Raw genomic sequence first — 19023 nt, 5'->3', positions numbered from 1 at the left:
GCTTTTAAAAAGAGATGGACTGTGCCACCTGTGACCAAATGGATGGAAACAGAGGCAATTATTCCAAGTAACACACTAGGAAGCAAAAGATGAATGCTAGATGTTTTCACTTATGTGTGGAATAACACAGAGGAACCAGTTAAAAAAAAAAAGCACATCAGGTGGGGCACCATATGCAGTGCTAGGATTCGAGGTGTTATGGCAGCCATCCCATGGAAGCAAGTGCCTTAATTCTGCACTCTCCACAGCTCAGATTCTACAGTTTTGACACATATCTGCAGGTGGTGACAATGTGTGAGGATTCCCAGATCAAGGTTTTGAGAAACCTTGTCCTAAAACAATGGCTCTCTTGAGGTTGGAAAGATAGTACCACAGGTAGGGTGTTTGCCTTGCATGCAACAAGCTGGGGTTGGACCCCCAGCATCCCATATTTTTGGGATAGGGACCAGGTCCCACCCGTTCCCTGAGTTTTGTATTTAAAGTACATTTATATGGCTTCCTAAGCACTGCCAGGAGTGATTCCTAAGTGCAGAGCCAGGAGTAACCCCTGAGCATTGCTGGGTGCGCCCCCTCCCAAACCAAAATCCAACCAAATAAAAACCCAATTTAAAAAAATAATGGTTCTCAAACCTTAGTCTGGATTAGAATTATATAGAAAATTTCACTTAGTGCAAGGCCCCATCTGCAGTTTCTAATTCCCTGGGCCCGGGGTGAGGAAAATTTGCATTTTTAATCGGATACCAGGTGATGTTGATATGTAAGCTGCAGGAGAAAATTAGAAAATTACTTTGAAAATTATTGATTTGGAAGAAAAAATAATTGGACAGGACTCCATATGGCTTGTGTACCTTTCTTTAAGCCACAATGTTTCAAGCATAGAAAAATACAGACAAACAATGCCAATGGCCCTATAACAAAGCATAAACCTATACATGTAAATATATGTAAGCACTGTAAGTACTATCTTGTTGTTCATCCATTTGTTCAAGTGGGCATCATTAACATCTCCCATTGTGAGACTTGTTACTGTTTTTGGCATATCGAATACTTCACGGGTAGCTTGCCAGGCTTTCCAAGAGGGATGGAGGAATTGAACCCAGGTTGGCCGCGTGCAAGGCAAACGCCCTACCCACTGTGCTATCTCTCCAGTCCAAATATATGTATATATATATCATATTCTGTTCAAGCATTTTTAATACTTTGTTCTGATTGTACTGCGACTCCAGTCCCTATTTTTTGTATTTAAAGTACATTTTATTTTTATTTTAAAACATTTTTGTGGTTCTTGGAATCGGACCTAAGTTCCATTACCACTGAGTCACATTCCTGGCCATTTGTGTACTTTAAAATGCTTAACATGGGGCTGGAGCGATAGCACAGCGGGTAGGGCATTTGCCTTGCACGCGGCTGACCCGGGTTCGAATCCCAGCATCCCATATGGTCCCCTGAGCACGGCCAGGGGTAATTCCTGAGTGCAGATCCAGGAGTAACCCCTGTGCAGAGCCAGGTGTGACCCAAAAAGAAAGAAGAAAAAAAAAGATAAAATGCTTAACATTTATGCACGCCTGTAATAGTTACACAAAGTGACAAACTATAAGAAGACTCACACAGTTGCAAAACTCTTTTTCAGATTTTCTTGCTTGCTGATACAAATTAGTTTTTCTTTGTAGTATTTTTGGGGATGCTGGAGCAATGGTAGTATGTGGCCAACCTGGAATCTCTCCCTGGCACCCTACATGGTCTCCTGAGCCTACCAGGAGTGATACCTGAGCACAGAGCCAGGCATAAGCCCTGAGCTCCACTGGGTCTATTCCCCCCAAAATAAAACAAACACTACTTGATTTGTGCCATGTCAGTCCAACCCAAAGCACCCTGAGGCTGGTGTTAAAGCAAATATATACAGAGGTTTCCAGAGCAGAAAATCTGCCAAACCACAGAAGTACCTTTGTATTGATATACCCCAGAAATGAAATCTCTGTCTCGCAGGTCATTCATACTGGAACCACCTAATATCAGTTCCAGGTTTTCATTTTCTCTGTTTAAACTCATCTGGCCTTAGATAGTGGGAGTCATCTTTTTCCCTCTCATAATATTACTGGTCTTTAATAGTGATTTGAAACACAGCAGCAGAATGACAGACATTTTAATGACAAGATAACCTGAGAGCAGTTATTCTGCACGTTAGATAATCTGCGTGCTTCAGGTATTCTCATCACGGCTTCTCCTGGAAATCCCCGCAAGACAACAGTGTGTCCCATGAACTTCTTAATACTTTCTTTTGGGGAGCCAATGGTGATACGAAGGGACAAATGGAATGAAATCAAGTTGTATTTAACATAAGTGTGAGATATTCCAGCATCTGTGTAATTACCCCCACATTAGTTTTTCAAGCAAATAGTAAGTCTCCAGTCAAGTTACTGGCTAATCAACCGGAAATCTGTTTCTGCCTTTGTTGGAAACCTGCATTAATTAGTACAATGGGTTTAGGACTTATGTTAATCTCCCATAATGGGTCAACAATTTTTCTCCCTTTATTGTGCCATGAGTTGAACAGTAGATTATCTCTATGCTGTGCAGTGCTAAGAAAAAATAAAATTCAGTACCAATTTAAATGAAAATATAAACAATTTTTTGGTTTCAGTTATGTAAGGTAAACTCAGAATCTTTGACTTTTACCCATTTCCCATGTGTTAGGGTGCTCCAGAGAAACAGAATGGATGTAACAGAGCTCCTTGGTATTAATTCTAGGAATTGTTCAATGGAGACTGAAAAGCCCCCTGCTGTTATGTACTAGCTGGAGAACCGGGAGGACCGTTGATAGAGTTTAATCTGCGAGCAAACGGCTGAGCACCCAGGGAGTGGACAGCATGATGCTTCGCCCGATGCCCCGCCCCATGCGGAAGGCCAGAGAAGTGGGCGGTGCCGAGGCTGGCACAAGTCCCTCGATGGAAGGAGAGCTGCAGTGGGAGGGCAGGTGAGGACAGACGCCAGGCTGAGCTCACTTCCCGGTCTTTTTGTTCAATGCTCGCCCATACTGGTCAGGGCTGCTTTTACTCGTTCCACTGACACCTCCTTAATCTCTTCTAAAATGTCCTCAGACACACTCAAGTGACGCTCAGAGATCAGGTGTTATCAGTCAGCTGGACATTCGGCTAAGAGATTTTACCCTTTAAAGAAAACAATAGCTGTGCAATCTAGAAAATCTGAATGTTACTTGGAGACTGAATGGGGAGCAATCAGTTGAGAAAATGAGTAACTGCCCATCCACAAAAGGGCCAATCTAAAACAAAGCTGGCACTCCTGGGGGGTCGAGGAAGCAGTAGGGGTACTGTCTCCTTCCCAGACCGGGCAGAGCATGCCTCAGGGTCTCTTCTCTCCACCAGTCACAAAGGTAATAGATTTTTCCCAAGCTGCTCAGAAGACTACTCAATGCTCACTGGACTCTTGCAAAATGTAGACAATTCTGGGCCAGCAAGATAGTACAAGGGTTAAGGCATTTGCCATGCATGCTTCTGACCCCCCCCCCCACCCTCTTTTCTTGAGTACCACATATGGTCCCTTGAGCACTGCCAGGAGTGATCCTGGAGCACAGAGCCAGAAGTAAGCCTTGAACACTGCCAGATGTGGCTCAAAATACACACACACACACACACACACACACACACACACACACACACACATTTTCCCCATTCAGAGGAGTGTGGTTTGCCTCCTGGAATGTTTAAGGTATACCACGGACGCCAAAGTACCAACACCTCAAGGAGTCATATAATCATCTCACGACTAGAATACCTCTAGTGTCCCGCCTCCTCCCCCCAACTCCCATAGTGATTACAGCCAGTGACTAAGGGAGGAAGGTGTGTCAGGACAAACAGCACCCTCACTCTCTGGTCATTCATGTCTTCACACCCCAGGATATTACTGTGTTTTTCTCTCTTGCTCAGAGAGCACAACTTAGAAGTCTATAGTCCACCCACCCCTCTCTTTTTCCATTTTCTAATTGCAGCACTAGAGACAGCAGATGGCATAGCAGCCTATGTCTCAGAGCTGCCAGAATCACACTTGGTAATGCATGTGGGACACAGGGGGTTTGAACTCATGACCACATGCTCATGAGGCAAGTGCCCCTTCTTGCCCTTTTAAATTCCACACCCTAAGAAGTGAGCTCAGAGGGTGGAAACACAACCCAGCATACATTAGCACACAGGAGTCAGAGATGCAAAACTCAAGCTATTTCATTTGTGTGTATGTGTATGTGTATGTTTATGTGTATGTGTATGTATATATGTGTATGTGTGTATTTGCTATTGTTGTTTCCCCCACCTCCATGAAGCCCGGGAGGAGCTGTGAAGGGCAGCAGAACTCAGCTATGCCTCTTTGGCATAAGGATTTTTTTTGCATTAAAATACTATTGCTTATGTAGAATATTGTACACAGTAGGTTTACACATTAGTATAAACAATATTTTCATCACTTAATGACTGCTATACATACCTAGAAAATAAAACCATTGTAATGATGGAATGTATTGATTTATACATATAAGGATTATTTTGGACTATCTGGAAAACCCACAGATGAAGAAGCAACTCTTTCATAAGAGAAACCTATAGTTGGGGGTCGGTGGCAGGAAGAGAGCCACTAAGCAGAGATCAATTTTGTCTCAGATTTATCTGCATGCAGGGCAGCAAATATTTCCTTCTCTCATTTTCACAAAGATTGCTCCTTTCCCCACCCCTTCTTTCTTATGCTTTGGCTGGAGAGTTTTAGGGGTCTTCCAAGCAGTGCTCAAGGGTCCCAGGCCACTTCTGGTGATATCTGACCAACAAAGTGATTGAGGGTGAGGATTGGGATCACAGCCAATTGTGTTCAGGGCTCATTCCTGGAGAGGCTCAGGGGACCATTCGGGAGCTGGGATCATAGGCAAGAGACCTACCTCGCTGTACTATTGTTCTGACCCCCTTCTTTTCTCTGTCACATTAAAGAGAGTCTTAGTCAAGAACTCAGCAGGGTTGAGAGGAAATGATCCCCCACCCGTTCTTTGGAGGCTCAAGGTTATAAGAAACAACTGTCTCCTGGCTCAGGGCTGGCACAGACCTTGTCTCCAACATCTCTACATCCATGGTCCACTGGCCTCTTCTTTTTCTTTCCATCCTCGTGTGCCTCCCTTCTCTGGTTCATTCTTTCCATCTGCTCCTTAAAGGTTGCAGACAAGTAGAAAACTGGTACAACCTTCAACAATCTTATCTTGTTGGCCAACAGAAAGGAAACATTCACGGTTTCCTTGGGGGTATTGGCATGATACGATTTTTTTTTATTATTCATACAAATAACACTCAAGTATATCACTCAAGGATGGTATAAATTAAGGCGAGTTCCTTTCAGGGACATTGTGAAAGGTTACCTCTTGCCTCCAAACATATTTTCTTGGTTTTAGTTCCTCCTATACATTTCTCCTGAGTCTTTCCTGTAAAAGATCCATCTACTATGGGCTGCCCTTGGCTTCTATTCCTTCTTTATTTTTGGGGGGAGGGGGGCCCCACCCCATGGTGCTCAGGGCTTACTCCTGGCTCAGAGCTCGGGGTCACTCCTGGTAGACCTCAGGGAACCATGACCAGTTCCAGCAATCAAACCTGGGTCAGTATGTGCAAGACAAACACCCTATTCATTATATTATTGCTCCATTCCCCAACATCCATCCCCTGGTCCACTCCCCACCCCTCCCACTCATGCACACACCTCCCCAGCTCCTTTTCCTTACCTACTGCTGTTGAGGAGTTTAATGTGAAACTGAGCTGTGTGTTAGATTCTTTTTGTAGAAGTCTTAAAAACATGCACAAAACTGCTGAGAAAATGAGCACTGTCTCTAGTATGGTTTGTTCTGACAAAGAGCTTTGCCTCTTTGTCAAAGATATGTAGGCAGGGGCCTGGAAGATGGTTCGATGGCATAAATGGCTTGCTTGGCAAGCACAAGGTCTTGAGTTCAACCCCCAGGACCACCACATACACAGAGGTCACAGTGTGACAGTCATATATGCACATATGCAGTCACAGTGTGAGGTCCAGAAGATAGCTCTTTTGCTCATCCAGTGCCCAGGTCATGCGGGGCCCCTCACATATGTTGATAATCCTCTCTATCCAGGGTCTGGGATTCTGAAGGGGGAAATAAAAAGTATAGCCTTGCACATGGCTGACTGGGTTTGATCCCTGGCACCACATATGGTCCCCTGAGCCTGCCAAGAATGATCTCTGAGCTCAGATTCAGGAGTAAGTCCTGAGCACAGCTGGAAGTGGCCCCACAATCAAAAAAGTATAGCCTGAAGTAAATTCTAGAGTGATGGTTCCCTTTTGTTTTTGGCCTTTGTCAACTAGGCCAGTGGTTCAGTGTAAGGACCTGAATTATCCCAGCAACACAAGGTAGGGCTGGGCAAGAGCATCCAGGGCTGCGTCTTATGATGCAGGAGATAGAAGATTAGGGCAGGAGTGCATGGTGCTGGAAATTAACTGGGACTGGCCAGTGAGAGACAAGCATCTTAAGCCCCTTCTCTCCAGCCCAGCAGCTTCTATTTGGGTTTCCCAAATAAAAGTCCATTTGTGCTCAATAAGGATAAGCTATCCCACTTTATGAATGTTTTGTAATCCCCCTGGGAAATAAAACCTGTTGACTCAATGAAAGAAATCTCATGTAAGGCAGCTGTAGCCTGCGGATTCTGATTCCTACTGGTGTGAGAGAGACAGCTATGTCGTCCCTAGGCATCAAAGCTTCCTTCTTAGGAGAGCTACAACCCTCTCCACCCAACAGGGCTGCCTAGCTAAGGGACACATTGCCCTGCCTCTCTTGAAGCTGACTGTGGTCATGTGACCGAGTGTTGGCCAGTGGGATGCAAGTAGATGTTCTGTGGCTTGTCGTGGATTTCTGTCCTCCCCGCCCGCCTGGAATCAGTGACAAGGACAGAGCCGATGGTCATCCTGGATCTCTGAGGAAGTTGTGAACCTGCTCACTTACCTTTGAACTGATGAGCTGGAGAAGGAAAAAACTTACCTATTTCAGTCACATGAACAACTCCAGCTAAAAGCATAGTCCCTCTTTTCCAGAGCTATCCTACAGAAAACCTCCTACTGATTAAATTAAGAGACCTTAAAGGCAAATCAATGTAATTAAGTAACATTTATTTTACATCAAACAATTTTCAAAGAATACATTTATAAACCACCTAGATACTGATTTATTGCATTACAAAAAAATTTAGAGGCACAATTGAAGTATTCAAATAAATTGTGAGGAGCAGAGGTGGGGATTACGATCACTATCTGTATTGTCCTTACTCACTTAAAGGCTCTGGGTTCAAGAGTCTTTACCTTGAGGCAGTAGTGCACTTCATTTAGTAGGAATAAATCACATAAAATATATACTTTTATACAGAAAGTGTTATTGTAGCGTCACTTTCAATTCCTTATAAAAACTTCATTTTGAATTGCACAAAAGTTCTCTTTAAAATTGATAATGCTCAGAAGACAGGGCTTAGAACTAAATATCTATCTAAATAATTCATTACAAATAATTAGGTTTCCATTTCTTCATAGAAAAAAAATCTATGAAGAATTACATTATTCAATGGGTCATTTAAATTTTTTAATAGGAAAATAGGTTTACACATTTATCCTTACTCAGCTAAATGTATTTTCTCCCTACTTTAAAACAGATCATAGAAAGTCCAAAGTTTTAAATCAGAGTACCTATACCACAGAAGTGGAATTATTTATATTAATTTTGCGTAGCTTTCTACGATAATACCGAATTATCAGAAAGGCACATGGGTACATTCGTCGGAAAACTTTTGGTCTTTAAAAAAAAATCACACGTTCATAAGCAGTGATTTCAATCATGTTAAAAAAAATACTAAACAAATTCATTTCCCAACTCAGATGACATGGAAGCCGTGGACTTTCTGTAGGCACTTCACTTTCCATAGAATTTCCTGTTCAGCAGGTATATGAGGAGGTTTACATTCACTTTAACCTTATCAAACATTTTCATTACAGCTACTCCTTCATACTGCATCTGTAGTAGATCCTGAAATGATAAGGAACATCACAAAATCTCCGTCAACATTTCTCACATTTCAAAAATATTTCATCAGAATTTGTTGGCCTTGTTGGCCAAAGCAAGATTCTATTGACTTGATGACCTTGGTGGGCTTTGTCAGCGTTTAGACTGCACCAGAATCATCTAGGTAAAAACACAGAGGGTTCAAACATGAATAGCTAGACCCTCCACCCAGGAACTTCCGATTTTGTAGCTCTGGGATAGAGCTCCAAAAGTCTGCATTTGAATATGTCCCCAAGTGATGCTATTGTTGGTGTATGTGTCATGCTTTTGGCATCATTGATCTAAAGGATAGAAAATATTTTCCAAACCAGTAAGAATGAAATGAAGAGAGTTGGAGAGATAGTACAGTGGGTAGGGTGCTTGCCTTGCATGTGGCTGACCCAGGTTTGATCCCTGGCAGTGCATATGATCCGCCCAAGCCCACCAGAAGTGATCCCTGACCACAGAGCCAGAAGTAAGCCCTGAGCACTGGGGTGTGTGTCCCAAACACACACACACACACACACACACACACATCCACACACATACACACCCACACACACACACACGAATGAAGGTCAGAAGATAGTATAGAAGTTAAAGCATATGCCTAGCATGCATTGTACCCAGTCTAAGTTTGATCCCTGGCACCACATGGTCTCTTGAGCATCACAAGTACAGTTCTGGAGATTCCCGAGCACTACTGAGCATACCCTTAGAGGTCCCCAAGCACTGCCAGGATGGTTTGGGTGATGGCCAGCACCTCAGCGACTGATCAGCACGGCATTCTCTGGCCCTTGCACTGAACCACCAGTCCAGTTGGCTGAGAACCTCTGGTGGTACCTTCCCCCACTCCCCACTTAATAGAACAAAGGAAGCATTAGCATTAGGTTGGCAACATTATCATACTTTCAGTTTTGTTGCTGTGAGGGGTGGCAGGGGGTAGCCCACACCCAGTGGTGCTTGGGGACCACACTGGTATGCTGGTGGCATCAGGGATCAAATCCAGAGCCTCACACATGCCAGGCATGTGACCCTACCTCTTGAGCCACATCCCCAACCACTAAGTTCACATTTCATAATTGGAACATTACAAGCACAAATGTTCCAGCAAGATGGGGTATATATATTAGAACAAGTGAATGGTTCACTATGAGGCAAAAAAAATGTATCATATATGTATATTTGATATTTGGCTTTTTGGATCACACCTGGTGATGTTCAGGGGTTAGTCCTGGCTCAGCACTCAGGAATCACACCTGGCGGGGCTTGGGGCACAATACGGGATGTTGGAGATAGAATCCTGGTCAACATGTGCAAGGCTGTACTATTACTCTGGCCTCCAAATATTTTATCTAGTTCCTTAAACTTTAAAATAAAGTACACTTAAAAGATTATATATTAAGGATATGCATGCTTCATAAACTACTGGCGGGGAGAAATGATGAGGCTCTTAATTGATCAGTTTGTATAGCTAAAGCCTGAAATCACTGGAGACACAGCTCCTCCTCAGGTCACTTATTTTTGGTCCCTGCCTGAGAATAATCCCTCACTCACAAATCAGTGTCTATCACTCTGTTCCATTGCCTCCACCAAATCAATTCTCCTGATAAAATTACTAATTGGGCCACACCAGCCGGAGGCAGGGGTCTTAGCAGCAGCATCTTGCAATAACACAGGATTTGGCCTTTGCACATAGAAACTCCCAAACTTCCCTGCCCTGGACTAACATCTGGATCTCACCTTACTATTTTAGTTCTGAAAACATCTTGGTTCTTAATAACAAGACTTGACGCCTTATGCAGAAGCTGGCGTCATCTTTGAGAGAACTTTCGTTCCTGCCAGTTTCTTCCTCCACTTCCTCAATTACCTCCAGCTGCATGCCACTAACCCTCTACATTATTTAGAGATGCGTCGGAGATGGAGATTCCAAAGGGACTTGAAATTTCTCATCAAGAATGCTTTGCCTCTTAGAATGAAGTGCAGATTCAACATTCCTTTGGCTCTCTTTGAGAAACAGAGTGTCTGTTGCAGTCTCTTGGAAAATAATTCAACCAAGAGTTAAACTGTAATGGAAGAAGGGTGTGTGTAGGGCAATTTGTGGAGCCCCAAGATGATGGAGAAAATATGACTGTGCTGTGGTTGCAAGACTAGCTTTTAGTCCCCGCTCTCTCCCCATCTCCCGCTTTGCTATCTTGGAACCATGCAACATGGCCTAAGCTCGCTGAAGTCCTGGTCCTTGTGTGTAAGTCAGAGGTGACACTGTCATCCTCACAGGTGTGCTAAGGCACAGGATACCAAGGTCACTGTAATCCCTCAGTCAGCCAGTCTTGTCTTGTCAGGATCAATTACTTCTGAGAGGGAGGCAGTGGGGCAGAGAGAGAGTAAGAGCTTGGAAGCTGCCTCTTCCCCCCACAGGCCCTCTGAAACTCAGCTCCATTTGGCTAAGAGACGAGTGCTTGCCTCAGATCAATATTGGACATGACGTGTTGAAGTTTCTTCCACTCTCATGTTTGCACCTCGGGCCTGAGCGCTGAGATTTACCTATATCTGAGATTTCTCGAAGGGCCAAGGGAGAGTGAGATGAAGGAAACATGAGGGGTCTCCCTCACTCCTCTCGGAAACTTCTGATCTGCTCCCACTTGTACAAGGGCCAGGCCATCACCTTTCGCTCCGATAATTCACATGATAACGTGCTTGTCTAAAAGCCCTGTGTAAAAATGTGTGTAAATGGGAATGTGACGAAGTCTGAGACATTTTGTTCAGGTCTGGCTCCTCAGGCGGCTGACCTGTCTAGGTACTCACAATGATGAGACTCTGTGTTTGGCTTCACACTCTTCCTCTCATTATCTCGAGATTCTCTTTTTACTCAATTTTGTGCCACACCTGATGGTGCTTTGGGGCCCCTATGTGGTGCTGGGGATTAAACCAGGGCTTCTGGTCATATGCAGGGTATGTGCTTTAGTCCCTGTGCTATCTCTCTGGCACTGATACTCACATTCTTAATAATTTTGAATAAGAAACTCTGCTTATTACTTAGCATCAAGTCCGACAAATGACAGAATTGGTCTCCTGATGGTATGCTGAAGATTTAAAAGTTTGGGACATACAGGTAAGGAGTAACTTTCCACAATCCATGATGCCCGATGGACGGCATGAACAGCCAGCCCTACTGCTTGCCCGATCTTGAGAAAGGAATGAGGGAAACTTGGTGTTGCCTCAGCGGTCCAACAAAGTCTCACAGAATAAAAAACTTCTGCTTCTCTCACAGCAGTCTTTTTGTCACTTGCAATTCACCTGTATGTCTCTCTTAATCCCTTCTTTCTGCAGGGGAGGTGGCAGCGGCAGCAGCGGCGCCCACGTGACGTTCGTCATCTTCTAGAACTCACAACCCAGAGGTATGAGTTTGCAGTGATGTGGTGCACAGGAGAACATGGGATGGGGCTGTTACCGGCATGCTCTCCGCCCAGATGAGATCCGGAGCAGCCTCGCACGAAATGGCCCCCTCTGCTCCTTAAAGACTATGATCCGGGAGGTCTACTAACTCATTTTGGCACCCAGCGGTTTCTGATAGAAATGCATCGAGACTGTGAACTGAGCTAAAATATCAGAAATCCAAAACCGCGCGACAGAGCTCATATAATCTTCATTCTCAGCAAATGGAAAACAAATTATCAAATGATGCCTTTTCAGCAGGTTTGATTGTTGGGGGAAAATTCCAAATAATATTAGTGAGTTCTCTGTTGAAATACTGAATGTATTCAAAGTAGAAAGAGAATAAAGTGAAGATCATTAGCCACTCAGGTTGGGGGGTGGGTGTGGGAGGGGGGTATATTGGGGTTTTTGGTGGTGGAACATGTGCACTGGTGAAGGGATGGGGGTTTGATCATTATATGACTGAGACTTAAACCTGAAAGCTTTGTAACTTTTTCACGGTGATTCAATAAAATAAAAATTAAAAAAATATTTGGTGATAGCTTCCCTGACAATGTTTGGCATGGAGACCTGATTTCTTATTTTCTATTCAAGTGTGTTTGGCTAAAATATAGTTCCCATAAGAAAATAGCAGAACTAGTATTTTAATAAAATAACTAAAAACGAGTGTTCTTTCTTAGGTAACTGTTTTACATAATGTCTTTCAGTTTTATGATCCTAACCACTAACAATAATAAAGCTTTGGGAAAACAAATTTTGGAAGGGAAAAGGGAAGAATGAGGAGACACAGGCCACACACAATCTTAGAAAAAGATCCACATTCTTAAGAAAGGAAAATTTCCAGTCTGTTCTTCATAGCTCTGAATACCTTTCTGGTGGGGTAGAATGAGAGAGGAAGCAACTGTTTGGAGCTACTCCTGGCGCAGTGCTCAGGGAACCACGTAGTGCTAGGGATGGAACCCAGGGCCCCTGTTCCAATCTCATCAGCCTCCTCCCTGAGCCCTGATCAAAGCTGATCTTTGATCAAAGTTGGACTTTGATCAAAGTTCAAAATAGAAATAAGGCTTAGAGAAACTGGTTACTATCTAAACAATTTAGATTCCAATAGTTGATAAAATTATAGCTAAAAGAAGCTTGTCAATACAAATAAATGTTGTCACACAAGGAGCACTTTGGTCTTCTGTTAAAATTCATAGTTTTCATGAGGATCACAAGCCAGGGAAGCCCAGATGACCTGCACAGTAAGCTCCTTACACCCCCAAATCTGTAAAGGTCTCACTCACCTGAATATTGAGTTGCACCTTTTCCATATCCACACCCAGAACTTTTGATGTAACATCAAAGATGCCCACATCTTCGGTAGGTATGATGTCCAATGTAACATTTTTAAACCTAGTGGAGAGAGAGAGAGAGAGAGAGAGAGAGAGAGAGAGAGAGAGAGAGAGAGAGAGCGAGAGTGAGGGGAAAAAGAGAGAGAGAGAGAGATATTCACACAGAGGACCTACTATGAATATATACTTAGAGTTGGAGAAGTGAATCCTAATCACTGTTGATGGTAAAAGTTCTATGGGAAAACCTAAGGAAAACACAGCAAACCTTCCTTCATCTTGCCCCCTTTCTGAACCCTAAAACTAGACTTGATGATTCTTGCCATCTGTGGCTGAGCATGGAAACAGAAGTTTTCTTTATTTCTTATTCCTTTTTTTTTTCTTGTTACAACCAGCAATAGTCAAGGGTGTTCCCTGCTCTGTACTCAGGTATCACTCTTGGCAGTGTTCGGAGGATCAAGTTCGGGATCACAGGCAGGTAAGGCAAGTGCCCTACCTACTGTACTATCACTCTGACTGGGAAGATGTTTTTTCTTATAAAAGCGGGCTTACTCCTGGCTCTGTGCCCAGGGATCACTGCTGGTTGGGCTTGGGGGCCCTATGATGTGTCAGGCACCAATCTCGGGTCATCAGCATATAAGGCCTTACCCCTTGTACTATCTCTCTGACCCCCCCCCAGATGATAGGTTTAAGGAAACATCAAAGGGGAGGAAGGATTTTTCTCCTAGACAGTGTGGTTAGAGGAGGTTTGAGGGGCTCAGGGCACAGAAGCCACAGCTGGAGTCAAGCAGGAGGTGGGGAGATAAACACACATGAACCCAGCTCCCCGAGACCAAGCTCAAGGGAGCCAAGGGTCATGGCTCCACATCCCCTCAACTGGGAGAACCTTTGGCACCTGGTATGTGGCTGCTCAAACCCACCAACATTCCTAGCAGCAGGGCTGAGGGGTTCAACTCAGGGGTGAGCAAGTACGTGGTCTGAGGCCCTGGGTTTGCTATTGTAAATATATAAATATATAAAATATATACATGCATATATATATCTATATATATGAACAATGGGATGACAGTGATACAGTGATACAGCGATATATATCTCAGGGCAGGAGCAATGGTATAGTGAGTAGGATGTTTATCTTAGCACATGGTCAACCCAGGTTCAATCCCTGACATCCCATATGGTTCCTCAGGCACTGCCAGGGGTAATTTATAAGTGAAGAGGCAGGAGTAGCCCCTGATTATTGTCGGGTGTGACCTAAAAATCCCAAACAAATCAATCTATCTATCTATCTATCTATCTATCTATCTATCTATCTATCTATCTATCTATCTATCTATCTATCTATCTCGTCCATCCAGAATCAAAAGACAGCCCTGCCTTCCATCCTCACAGCTGGAATTCAGAGCTTTTGGAGGGAAGTGGGGGTAGAAGTGGGGGTGCTCACAAATCTGAAGACATTGGAAAGACCCTGGCAAACACAGTCACAGAGTCTTCATACAGCACTTCCTAGGCCACCCCCACTCCCCAACCCCCACACACCAGATGCTGAAGGCCTGGCGCGGGGGCGGGGGAGGGAGACTGCAGTTTACAAGGAGTGTGTTTCCCCTGTCACCAGTGATCTAAGCTAAGTCCCATAGGCTCAACAAGGCTGTCTTCAAAGGCCACAGGAAATGGGAATGCGGTGAGTCAGCTCTTGGGCACTCAGAGGACATGTGTGTTGGAGCAGATTCCAGGTGGCACTCACTGGTTTATCTGCAGGTCATCGATGTCCAGGAGAACGCCCTTCTCATGCAACTTTGCCGCCGTGTACCGCACTGGCTTTGCTCTCTTGGGTCCTTTGAGTTCTTCTCTTCCCTCCAGTTTAATGGATCTCCGAGAAGCTCTGGTGAATGAGAAACAGTCATGCATCGTGACTACAAATGTAGATGCTTCTGGCTGTGCAACAGCAATAACTAAGGTGCAACCTCAACGCTTGCACCTGACCCCCGTGCTCGCCCCTCCCCTCTTCTGCCTCCCCCCATCCCATTAAATGACAGGAGGGGACAACGTTTCCTGAACCCCATGACTGAATTGTTCAAGGAATTGTTTTGAAGCAACTGAAGTTTGAACTACAGGCCAGTATTGGAACTACTCATATCAGTTTGAACTACTAATATTCAAATTAGTAGTAATATTCAAACTAGTGGAAATATAGTATAGCAGTTTGAACTACTGTTAGTTTGAACTACTAACGTTCTTGAAACTTGGACTCTCTCAGGCATATTGAACCAAGTGGCTGTATTATATGATCTTGTAAATAGCTTTGGAGGAACAACATGGACTATATTCTCTGTGTTTTGAGCACTGTTTAATACACTAGACATGACACAGCTGGCAACATTCTAAGTCCTTGCTAAATATCTGTCTTTCATTAATCAAATGAACATTTCTGTAGTGCTTTGAAATGAATACATTCCGAACCAATATAGAGTAAAACTATTTTGTGCCTGTTACTGGGCAGGCATGGGGGTAGGGTGGGAAACTGGGGATACTGGTGGAGGGAAGGTCACACTGATGGTGGGCTTGGTGTTGGAACATTGAATCCCCTAAACAATGGTATCATGAACAGCTTTGTAAAACACAGTGTTTAAATAAAGCTAAAAAAATAAAATACATTCCTTTGCTATTATCTCATTCCTTTGAAATGAATACAATTCTGTATCATTATTTCCTTCGTACATTAGTTCACTTAGCTCAAGCAATACTGGGGAGGCTGGTACCTTTGATACTTTTCTGAACAATGAGAACACTGGGGTTCAGGGGTGTTCACTGGACTGGATCAAGGTCGTAGTGTGTGAGACAGAATCAATACCCAAGAATGATTCACTGAACCACCAACTTAAAATGCAGCTAAGTAGTTGCAATAAATGTGAAAGAAAATCTCTAATACTCATTTCCATTGAAAACGAGCCTGACTAACTTTTTCTCCCCAAAGTAGTATACAAATAATTTACAGTTAAAAGCAAATACACTGAAATTCAGAAATGGGGCTGGTAAGTTGGTGGGGCCCACAAAGCCCTGAGTTTCATCCTGGAAGTCATCAGTATGGCCCCTATTAAACATTTTTATTAAAATACAAAATAAATTTCAGATCTAGTGAAGCTCAGAAAAAAAGTTATTTTCTTTCATTGATTTTATTATGATTAATGTAATTGATTTTTTCATTTTCCACTGTCTGACTGCAAATTGTACTGAAAATACTGTATTACATATTTAAATGCATAATTAAAATTTGATTAATATTGACCTGAGTCTAGTGATAAGAATAATTACAAGCAAATAATGCTCATTGAAAATGGCTATATTGTGTATAAAAATCTATGATGTAGGTGCTAATGGTATAAAAGATCTGCCAAAGTATGCCTTTTGTGCCAGTAACAATTTTTAAAAGCCAGTGAGTAGCTTAAAATCATTAAGCTACATTGGCAAATAGCTGGCTTATCTAATATTATCAAGTATGTAAAAATATTCTTATAAACATTTAAAATAATGATAGATTTTATATTTGCATGGTGACTTAAAATACCTTTAAGTAAAAAATAAAAATGGAATAATGAAAGTACTTCTAGTAATACTACTAAAAATGGAATAATGAGGGGCTGGAGAGATAGCACAGCGGGTAGGGCGTTTGCCTTGCACGTGGCCAACCCGGGTTCAAATCCCAGCATCCCATATGGTCCCCTGAGCACCGCCAGGGGTAATTCCTGAGTGCAGAGCCAGGAGTAACCCCTGTGCATCGCCAGGTGTGACCCAAAAAGCAAATAAATAAATAAATAAATAAAAATGGAATAATGAAAGTACTTCTACTAATAATACTAAAGTAGTATTGTGCTACTTATAATACACTTGGGCAACCTGTACAATCTTTAATTCTAATGATGTTTGAAAATTTAAAAGTTTCTAAATTTATCCCGATGAGTCTAGGTTTTGGTGATAAGTCCAGAAGTTTGCTACAAACCCAACAGCCAGAAATGACAGATAAAATCATTACCTCCTTTAAAAATCATTATGTATCAAATGAAGGCCACATGATTTTTAACTTACTTCCTGTTTAAGTTGTCTACACAAGTTTTTATGTAGGTATCATAATAATTAATTTGGTCCTCAAAGAATGATGACTTCTCATCAAGTGCCTTCAGGGTCTGCTGAAGTTTTCCCAACTCTGCTTTTCGAAGCTTCCGATGAATTCTCTGATTTCGAATATCCTAGAACAAGGGGGTGACAGATTCACTGGATGGCCTGCTTTATGGTCAGATAGAGAGGGATGGACATAGAATGATTGCACTCATTTGTGGAATATAAAAAAACATAATATGAGACTAATTCCCAGGGACAGTAGAAACAAGGGCAAGGAGGACTGGCCCACAATTGGAAGCTTGCCACCAGTAGGGGGTAAGACAGATAGATTAGAGAAGAGCATGATGACAATGATGGCTGGAAATGATCACTCTGGACTGAGTGCTGAAAGTAGGTAGAGGGATATACATGATAACTTGTCAATACCTATTACAAACCATAATGCCCAGAAGGAGGGAGGGAAAGAGAGAGGGAGAGAGAGAGGGAGAGAAGGAGAAAAGAAAGAGAGAGAGAGAGAGAGAGAAAGTGCTATAGAGGCAGGCTGGGGGTGGGGATGGGGGGTGCTGGGAGGGAAACTGGGGACAATGAGTTGGGGAATGTACACTGGTGGAGGTATGGGTGCTGGAACACTGTATGACTGAAACCTAAATATGAATACTTTTGTAAGGATCTATCTCACTGTGATTCAATAAAAAAATTTTTATAAAAAATAAAGAACACAGACATACATGGGGAAAAAATAAGGGCAAAAGGAAGACTTAGGCAGTAGCCAAGCACTGTCTTCAGAATATTTTCAGGCTGGGGCAGTAGTGCAGGACATGGCATCCCTGTGTGAGGTCCTGAGCTTGAACCCCAGCACCGCAAAGACAAAACAGAAACTAATATCTCACAGCATATTTTAAACATTCTCCCCTGAAGAACACTTTAAACCAAAAGATCTACATGTGTTGCATTCATTTCAGAAATAAATGAAAATAATCTCCTTCCTAGTCTACCTAATGTTTCTTAAGGGCTGCAGTCACTCTGGGACAATCACTGGGTTCTCAAGAGCAGTTGAAAAGATTCAGCAGTGATACTATTATTTGGATTTAGTGCAATAGAGCTGCTGGAATATGAAAGTTGTTCAAGTTTCCTGACAGCTTAAAAAAATTATATACTGAACGCAAATTTAAAGAATGGTTTAAAATTTAAAAAAAGAATTCTAACTATAATCTATGAAAATACTTTATTTAAAGAAATGATTGTTTTTTTAAAAAAAATTTTGTTGTGTTTTGTTTTTCGGATCATACCCAGCGATGCACCGGGGTCACTACTGGCTCTGCACTCAGGAATTACTCCTGGCGGTGCTGGGGGACCATATGGGATGCTGGGAATCGAACCTGCGTTGGCATGCAAATGCCCTCCTCGCTGTGCTATCACTCCAGCCACCAGAAATGACTGTTTAGTATTTTTCCTTTGTGAACAAATTCAAAACCATTTCTGGAGATCCCCTTCTTGAAGAAAACTAATTGATCGGAAAAAATCTTCATGATAGGTTTTTTTTTGTTGTTGTTGTTGTTTTTCTTTCTGCTTCTGAGGTGAAAGCATCACTTTCTCTATCACAGAGTCACAAAGAAAATTATTTTCCACCCCTATGTTATATAATTCTCTTGAAAGATCCAGGCTCAGGAGTATGAACTTAAGTCAGAACAGATCCTAATTTTCCAAGGGAGAACAAACTACAGTAAACAGCCCTCCCAGAAGGAAAGAAAATTATTTTTTGTTCTGATTCTTTTAGCTACCCTTAACCTTCAGGCCCATTTTGATTTACATATTTGGGTACAACGAATGAAATGTCCTTTTAATCCAAAAATATACTTCCTTATCCTTGGCCAACAGATCTCGGCCATTTCCTGCTAGGTTTCCTTGCACTAATTTGAGCTCCTTTTCTCAGAAGTTTCCCAACTGTGAAAATATGGAATGAGAAAACAGAAACGAATCTTTAAGTCTGAGCTGCATCATGCTGAACTGCTCAGTGGCAAAATCTCGGGGACACAAAATGACCATGTCAGTGGC

General features: G+C 42.7%; 1 protein-coding gene across 1 annotated transcript in view; it reads right to left on the bottom strand.

Annotated features, from left to right (window-relative positions):
• Positions 1–7149: 7149 nt before the first annotated feature.
• Positions 7150–19023, bottom strand: part of IQGAP2 (IQ motif containing GTPase activating protein 2) — a 300593-nt gene continuing 288719 nt past the window's right edge. Inside the window, exons 33-36 of the mRNA XM_055136270.1 lie at positions 16936–17096; positions 14597–14734; positions 12808–12916; positions 7150–8074 (exon numbers count right to left, since the gene is read on the bottom strand). Of these exons, the coding sequence (XP_054992245.1) occupies positions 7961–8074; positions 12808–12916; positions 14597–14734; positions 16936–17096 (522 nt within the window). The 3' untranslated portion in view covers positions 7150–7960. The remainder of the gene's footprint in view (positions 8075–12807; positions 12917–14596; positions 14735–16935; positions 17097–19023) is intronic.

The sequence above is a fragment of the Sorex araneus genome, chromosome 1 (genome assembly GCF_027595985.1).
Source record: "Sorex araneus isolate mSorAra2 chromosome 1, mSorAra2.pri, whole genome shotgun sequence".
Lineage (NCBI taxonomy): Eukaryota > Metazoa > Chordata > Mammalia > Eulipotyphla > Soricidae > Sorex > Sorex araneus.
The sequence above is the reverse complement of the archived record's forward strand: the minus strand, read 5'-3'. Positions and strand labels throughout refer to the sequence as shown.